This window comes from Dioscorea cayenensis, chromosome 14 (genome assembly GCF_009730915.1).
Source record: "Dioscorea cayenensis subsp. rotundata cultivar TDr96_F1 chromosome 14, TDr96_F1_v2_PseudoChromosome.rev07_lg8_w22 25.fasta, whole genome shotgun sequence".
NCBI lineage: Eukaryota > Viridiplantae > Streptophyta > Magnoliopsida > Dioscoreales > Dioscoreaceae > Dioscorea > Dioscorea cayenensis.
In genome coordinates this window covers 2,358,267-2,366,359 of record NC_052484.1, presented here as the reverse complement: position 1 = coordinate 2,366,359, position 8,093 = coordinate 2,358,267, and the positions used below count along the sequence as shown (strand labels likewise).

At 35.9% G+C, this 8,093-nt stretch overlaps 2 protein-coding genes across 2 annotated transcripts; both read right to left on the bottom strand.

The window, feature by feature from the left end:
• Positions 1 to 2,512: 2,512 nt before the first annotated feature.
• On the bottom strand, positions 2,513 to 4,286 carry LOC120275599 (protein FAR1-RELATED SEQUENCE 8-like). The gene is made up of 3 exons (XM_039282221.1): positions 4,122 to 4,286; positions 2,997 to 3,399; positions 2,513 to 2,586 (listed from the first exon to the last, which is right to left on the bottom strand). Exons 1-3 carry the CDS (start codon positions 4,284 to 4,286, stop codon positions 2,513 to 2,515), a joined length of 642 nt encoding a protein of 213 aa, XP_039138155.1.
• A 2,074-nt stretch (positions 4,287 to 6,360) lies between these two features.
• On the bottom strand, positions 6,361 to 7,878 carry LOC120275597 (zeatin O-glucosyltransferase-like). Its single transcript, XM_039282219.1, has 3 exons — positions 7,815 to 7,878; positions 7,317 to 7,594; positions 6,361 to 6,947 (listed from the first exon to the last, which is right to left on the bottom strand). Exons 1-3 carry the CDS (start codon positions 7,876 to 7,878, stop codon positions 6,393 to 6,395), a joined length of 897 nt encoding a protein of 298 aa, XP_039138153.1. The 3' UTR covers positions 6,361 to 6,392.
• Between the last annotated feature and the right edge of the window lie 215 nt (positions 7,879 to 8,093).

Genomic DNA, 8,093 nt, shown 5'->3' with positions numbered 1-8,093 from the left:
CCTAAAAATTTATATCCTGCCTTCGTCTCTCTACAACGATGGCATAGTGGCTTGGATGGCCTAGTAGGCAACCGCCACTGCTATTGTTGTAGAGGGAAGGGGAAGGATGGGAGAACAACATTACTGTATAATCTGAGCCTCTGTTTTAATTATGTTGGTTGATATATTTTGTTGCACCATGTATTTCTTTCTGTCGATGTGGCTGGTTGGTGTGATTTCTTCACCTCATATAGCATTACTGTACTCTTTAGTAATGATGGTCTTGGCCATGATGATTCTGCCCTATAAAAGAGTATAGAAATTGGGTGGCGTGGCAACTTTAGTTGCAGCCCTTGATTCGTGTTTATCCATGCAAAAGAACAGAGGGGCAAGATCTAAGCCTTTTATTCTTCTTAAACTGTTTGTTTCTTTGCTATTTTTTTTATATCTATCAAGTTTGATGTAAGCTGCAGATGGACACCAGAGAAGCTCTAAAAATTGAAGCCTTTGTGGCTTTGAAAGAGTTCCAATGTACAGGTTATTCTTAGTGTTCATCTTGTAATATGAGTGCTCTTACTCCCTTTAAATTGATCCAGATGAGTACCATTTAATTTAATTTAATTTTATGTTTTTTTCTTTTGAGTATTTCTGCAGGATTAGGATGTGTCTCTACCATTGGGGCCATGTCAGTGGTGCTGGATCAATGTCTATTTGATTAAATTGCATAATCACATTGCATAATCACATTATATGCTAGCCTCCTTTGAAGAAATGCATCTTATAAACATTTCTCAAACTGCACTTATTGCAATCATCAGAGTCTTAGACCATGCCAATCAACCATTATTGTTATATTTCTTTCTTTTGCATAGAAAACTAAAATTTTGTTTTTCTACTGTGTTTTGTGTCATTGAGTTTCACCATGTTCAAGAAATTTTGCCTTTTTTAAATCATGTTCTATTTTAGCTAGCTATTTGGATACAAGACTGCTTATTTATGTACTCGAAAACCCCAGGTATGCAAAATTGAACTTTGTATTCATAGTTTTTCCCCCAAAAAACCTCAAAATGTCTTTATGTTTTGGTATTTCTTTGGTTGGTTGGGCATGCTTAATTTCCAGAATATCAATGAACTAATTGTTTTTCTCTAGTCAGTTTGATTTATGCTGCACAATGTTTGCAAAGATCACGGGGTTATAAAAATTAAAAAATCTTAGGGGCATTCTTTACTTCCAGATCACCACTTGAAAGTTGTATAGGACAAGGTTTTCATTCATGTGTGTGGATATATTGATTTCGGAATGATGTTCTTGCTTTTTGTTTTTTCCAAGTTTAAAGTTAGACTTTTGTTGGAAAATTTTGCTTTTTTCCTTTTTAAAGGTTTACATATATGTTGTTTGTTTTTCTAAGTTTGAAATTAGGCTTTTGTTGGAAAATTTTGGTTGGGATTTATTTTTATTCTTTATTCTTTTAAGATTTACAGATATTTTCATTTTAGTTAGATCTGCCAGTTTAATTTTACACACCCTCATGACTTTGTAGTTTCAAGGTAAATGTTAATTGTATAATATTCATGGAAATAATGGTTTGGCTGCAAGATTAATCATGTTGCAGGTATAATCATGGCAATAAAATTTGTTTAGTTTGCAGGTATAATCATGTTGCATTCATTTTACTAGATTGCCATCAATTCGGCTGAAAAGACATTAAAAACTGAGATGCAGAAACCTCTCACGGCATTCATGTCATCTTATTGAGATGCAGAAACCTCTCATTTCGTAACAAGAGCATGATCGCAACCCTTATTGCCAAAACAAAATCGGCCAGGCAAAAGAGAACTGGTGTCATGATAGTCTCAATAAAAGAAATGCAGTTGAGCATTAATGTAATTGGATCATAATTAGTTTTATAACCTTGTGTTGCTGTTTGGCATGTTGTATTTTATGTAATAGAGATGTTTGGCATGTTGTATTTTATGTACTAGAGATGTGTTTATCAAGCTCTAAGGGGACTGATGAAAGATTTCTCAGGTTTCCCAGGTTTCTCCAGTTCTAAGGGGACTGACAAATTTTCGTATTCATCATTGCAAATTAAAATTACAAATGAACCATCTCTTCATCAAACATAACAAACACAAAAATCTTGTAACATGAACACAAATACATATAACACAAATGAACCATCTCTTCATCAAACATAAGCAACAAACACAAAAATTTTATAACATGAACACAAATACATATAACACAAATGAACCATCTCTTCATCAAACATAAGCAACAAACACAAAAATTTTATAACATGAGCATGAACGTGAACATGAAATTTTTGATTTTCCTCCATGAGCATGAACATGAATACGAACACAAAAATCAACCCTTGCGATATATAAATAACTTGCACCACAATACGATTCCCTAAAAAATTAAAATGGATAATACGTCACAACTTCATATCACCAAAAATCTTAATCACTAAGTATTAAATACAAAAATAAATATATACATCTTGCAACTCACCTTAATTAGAGCTTATTACATTGGCTTGTAAAACCTAAAGACGAGCTGTGATGCATGTCCAGATTGATCGATATAGAATTTGAATTCACCTAAGGAAAGAGATTATAATCAAATAAATCATTACTTAAAATTAAATGATTCAAATACGTAAGTTGGACATTAATAAGAATTACAAGAGAATTGCCACTCTCTTGTGTGCAATGATCATCTTGTATAAATTTTTGAGCTAATGCATCTCCCTTTGTTTGTGTCTTCTGCCAATAATAACATGGACGTTACACAATCAAATAAAAAAAATTCATAAAAAAAACGAAGGACGTAATGGATATGATACTACATAAAAATACCTTTTTCTTGTTTCTAATTATTATTTCTTCAACTTTTGACTTCTTCCTCTTAGATGGTGGACGACCCTTACTCCGCACCTTTAAAGGGGTGAGATATTTTTGGTGTGGCACATTAGTCACCTCCGACAACGTATGTGTAAAGTTTTCCTTACAAGTTGTGTTGTCCATCAACTTCTCAATTGCCTCATCCACATGTTTCATCAAGAACATGTATTTCTCATTTGACACTGCTCGAAGTTCTACGGCTTTAGTAAAATTAGAACACAATTTATTGTACCACAGTTTCTCACCACTGGTCTGTGGGTCATCATAACAGTTCTGTACATATGTATGCATGCGTTTGATGTCCTTCCTCCATCGTGGTAAAATGTACCTAGAAGGAATGTCTTTCACATTCTTCTCAATAAGCACCTTGCAAATGTGCCTACAAATAATCCCCCTGAACTCAAACAGCTGACAAGAGCATTTAATGTCAAATTCTTCCTCATTAGTGTAAACATTGTATACCACTTGTTTTCTGAATGCACCTTCTTTCCCTTTGACAACATCAGACACCTGAAATGAGCAGACTGCCCCATGCACACCAGTGATAGTAAGATTGCAATATATTATCCCTCGCAACTCATCTTGAAATAATTTAAAAATCTCATTTGTGTATGCTTCTTGAAGTTGCTTCTCAAAATAGCAATCAGTGATCAATGGAAAACATGAGTTAAATGAAGCAAAATCAGCTTTGTTCTCTTTTTCAATCTTACTTTTCAAGGCATTATCATATTGCTCAACAAACTGCTTCAATGAAGTCGTCGGACCAACATAACCATCGAAAAATGTATTAACGCTTTCACTTCTTTGCGTGGTAGACATTCTAGCCCAAAATATGCCTTTAACATAAATTGGAGCCCAACGATCACGAATTTTGAATAGAGAATTCAGCCATTCATTGCTCTTAATGTTATAGTCCGCCATATCTTCAAGTATGTGTCTTCAAACTCTTGAGTATCCACTGCTTCATACGTGATGCGTTTCAAAATCTTCTTGATTGCTTTGTATTCATTTAAACCTCCAAGCTTCTCGGGAACCTTCTTCATGATATGCCAAAGGCAAAGATGGTGATGTGAATTTGGAAAAACCAGTCAAACTACACCCTGAATAGCCATACACTGGTCTATGATAATTGCTTTAGAAGCCTTGCCTGACATACACTCCAGCCAAGTTTTGAAGAGCCAAACATATGTTTCTGTATCTTCCTTTGACAATAAACCACACCCAAACAATACCGTTTGCCCATAATGATTTACACAGACAAACAGAGCAAATGGCATGTCATACTTATTCGTCAAGTATGTTGTATCAAAGGAAATTCCGTCACCAAAAGCTTCATAAGCTGCTATCAACATCGCATCTACCCAAAACACATTTCTCAAACGACCTTCCTCATCCATGTCAATCAAATGGAAAAGTTTTGTGTTTCTTTGTTGCATGCGGGAGAAATATTTTCCAAGTGCAACGGCATCACCAACACCAAGCCTAAATTGCCTTGCCTTCGCAATATAATTCCTACAATATTTCTCAGTGTATGTTAAATTTTCATAACCCCCACTTTCAACCGCTAAAGAATGAAAATTTTTGCTTAGGCTTATCCCCGCTTGGTCGTTTAATTCAAGCCTTCTTTTGACATATGTATCAATTTTTTTATTGCACTTTTGGAAACGAGCTTTTTGTGAGCTAAGTGCATGATTATGTTCCAAATTAACACTTGAAATGGTAAATCTCCCATCATTGCTAACAATGACATTAATCTTCGCCGGACAATTTACTTTAGTAGATAGCCTTGGGTTGAAGGAGTTTTTTTGAACTAAATATTCGTTTGCCACCTCTTGAACATGCTAGCGTGTAATATTTCAATTTTCCATCATCACCTAATCTTGTGCTTTTTTTGGTGATGCCAAACCCTTCATGCCGCGCATACTTGACATACAATTCATAAACTTCTTCTTCGGAGTCAAGAATCATACCGGCCTCCGGCACAACATTTTCAACTAAATCCAAATCTACCTGTTTTTCTTTGCCATGTATTTCATAACTTGAACATCCAACTTCCACATCATTATTTCCTTGCTCATAACACCCAAGTATCACTTCTTCCATGTTCTTGCTTTAAGTATACTTCTAAACACAAATTAGACAAACAATAAATTTACAAGTTAAACAAGCAATAAACACTCACATTTTTTTTAGCAACATATAAATTTAATCACCCACCATGATCTATTTATAAACCAAAATAATAAGTACAAGCCTAATCACCCACCATAATCTCTTTATAAACCAAAATAATAAGTACAAACTTAATCACCTACAATGATCTCCTTATAAACCACAATAATTGTAATTAATTATGTTTCCTACACAATACAAATAAAAAACTTTTGGTAATACAATCTTAATCACCTACAATGATCTCCTTATAAACCAATACTAATCAGAAATTTTTGGTTTTACAATCTTAATTATTACAAAACATTACATGAAATAAATTATACCTTTGATGGAGCGCCGGCTGGAACGGGACCGGGAGTGGGGAGGGAAGCGGCGGACGGAACGGGTACCGTTAACGGGGAGGGAAGTGGCGGCCGGAACTGATACCGGGAGCAGGGGATTGAAGCGACCAAGAGCGGGGACGGGAGCGGGGGACGAAAGCGGTCGGGAGCATGGGAGAGAAGCAGTCGGGGGAGCGGGGAAAGGAAGCAGTCGGGAATGGGAGAGGGAGGCGGCAACCAGGCTGGGAACTGGGGAACGGGGGAGAGAGGCGTCGGCCTAAATGGGGGGCCGGGAGAGGGTGAGGAAAGCAGCGTCCGCGTTTGGGAGCGGGCGAGGGAATCGACGGCGGCGGAGGGAAGTGGCGGCCGGGAACAACAGCCGGGAGTAGAGGAGTGAATTGGCCGGCTATTCAAGATGATGGAGACACGAGAGAGAGAAAGTGAAAGAAAGCCTCTCCCCTTTTTACTTTTTGATTTGTGGGTTTGACCTCACAGACTTAGGCATGTAGTACGAGACTGCATTAATCCTCATGTGTTTCATTTTTGCCACTTTGCTTAATTTTTGAAATTAATAACTTAAAATTTTGATGATTCATAACCTTCAACTGAACTAACAATATTCTTTAAGTTACCACAAATTCTGTGTAACAACAAAATTATTAAATTGGATTAACATATTATCATTAATTAGCAGTAAGTCAAATTAAAGAATTATTTATGGGCATCATTTCAATTTAAAGAAAAAGCTTGTAAATGTTTGATAAATTTTAAAAGGATATGTCGGTATATATAATATCTACAATTATTTTAATACCTTAAACATCCCACAACCACAAGTTATCTTTAAAATTTTAATTAAATTCAAAATCTGAATTAAAAAGTAAAGCTTTTTGAGAGTACTAGAAAAGTTAATTAGAAACATATTTTATGTGAATGCAAAAGGAAACCTTAACATTAATATATAAATTTTACAACAACAAAATAAAAATAAAAATAAGAAATCTCAAATCATGTACTAATATATGAAATGAAGGATTGCATCTCCTTCCAAGAAGAACCACCATGTGAAACACCAGCCCTAATTTGTTCACCAAGTTCCCTTGCCCTATTCTTCACCTCCATCCCTTCATCACTCACCATCAATCTCTTCACCACCTCCACAATCACCATTGAGCTCACAACTTCCATTCTATGTTCCCAATCCCTCACCATGAACCCCACCTTCAAATACTCACTCACACACATGGCATTCCTTGGTTGGTCCGAGTGCATGGGCCATGCAAGAATTGGCACTCCAAAACTCAAGCTCTCCATGCATGAGTTCCATCCACAGTGACTCATGAATGCTCCAATGGCTTTGTGTGCTAGTATTTCCAACTGTGGAACCCAATCTCTCACAACCATTCCAACACCTTTCAATCTTTCTTCATATCCTGGTGGCAACTTTCTTCTTCTCTTGTCAGCGTTTTGTTCATCAGCAAATACATCACCACTATCAGCATCTCTCAGGACCCATATAAACTTTTGCTCACTCTTCTCTAATCCAATTGCTAGCTCTTCTATCTGCACCAATATGAAGTATATATATTTTTGATAAAATATTTTAAATGTAAGGGAAAAAATTAAGTCTCTGGTAGAATTTCTTTCATAAAAAATAGATAAACCACGTTTATTGAACAAAATTTATAAAATACAAATAGAACATGACAACAAACACTACAGAAAACAAAATGACACCAAACACAATAAAATGCAGTCCACTTTATTATATATAAATAAAAATAAAAATAAAAACATTTATATCAAATATTAGGTTCGGAGGTGGGATTCTCTATCTCTGAAGTTGCATTCAGGACATTATTTTAGAATGAATAACATTAATCTTTATTGATTAATAAAATTAAAAACAAGCAAGAGCACAAAAACACTTACCTGTTCATCAGACATCATAGAAGTAGTACCAAAGGCAACATACAAAACACTCTTCTCCACTTGCTTATCAAGCCAGTCCAAACACTCACTTCTCCGAACACTACCAACAACCATAAGAGGATGAACAGGGCCAACAGTAAACACTCTCTTCCCAGCCTTAGCTCGCCGGAAATCTTCAATAAACTCACCTTCAATTGCTTCACAAGTATTAATAATAAACCCATCTTCAACAGCGTCCTTATCATAATGTCCACGAGTCCTAAACTCCAAGAAATTCACTACAAGAAAAACAGGAATTTGGCACGATCTATTTGGCACGGTTTTGATTCCGTGCCAAATTTGTCACGGAAATTGGCACGAAATAAAATTTAGTGACAATGTTGTCACGGTATTTGGCACGATTACTAAATCGTGACAATTTTGTCACGATATTTAGCACCATTTATATTTTCGTCTAAAATTTAGATAAAAAACCGTGACAAAAACCGTGACAAACACATTCGTCACGATTTTTGGCACGGACAATCCTAAACAGTTCCAAAACCATAAAAATGGAGTCCATGTCTTTTGGCACGGTTTTTGGCACGGTCAACCCTAAACCGTGCCAAAAACCGTGACAAACACATCATACATTTATTTGTCACAGTTTTTGGCACAGTCAAGCTTAAACCGTGCCAAAAACCGTGACAATGGAGTCCATGGTATTTGGCACGGTTTTTGGTACAGTTTAGTTTTGACCGTGCCAAAAACCGTGACAAACACATCATCCCTTTCTTT

What these genes read in the sequence shown, in the direction of transcription:
- LOC120275597 (XM_039282219.1), bottom strand. Translation starts at nt 7,878, where the DNA reads ATGGACTCCATTTTTATGGTTTTGGAACTGTTTAGGATTGTCCGTGCC. An exon ending in TGCCAAAAATCGTGACGAAT is followed by an intron (nt 7,595 to 7,814) that starts GTGTTTGTCACG and finishes TTTTTCTTGTAG; the next exon opens with TGAATTTCTTGGAGTTTAGG. An exon ending in CTATGATGTCTGATGAACAG is followed by an intron (nt 6,948 to 7,316) that starts GTAAGTGTTTTT and finishes ATATTGGTGCAG; the next exon opens with ATAGAAGAGCTAGCAATTGG.
- LOC120275599 (XM_039282221.1), bottom strand. Translation starts at nt 4,286, where the DNA reads ATGGATGAGGAAGGTCGTTTGAGAAATGTGTTTTGGGTAGATGCGATG. An exon ending in TAAATCATTATGGGCAAACG is followed by an intron (nt 3,400 to 4,121) that starts GTATTGTTTGGG and finishes TGCTCATTTCAG; the next exon opens with GTGTCTGATGTTGTCAAAGG. An exon ending in GTTGATGGACAACACAACTT is followed by an intron (nt 2,587 to 2,996) that starts GTAAGGAAAACT and finishes CTCTTTCCTTAG; the next exon opens with GTGAATTCAAATTCTATATC.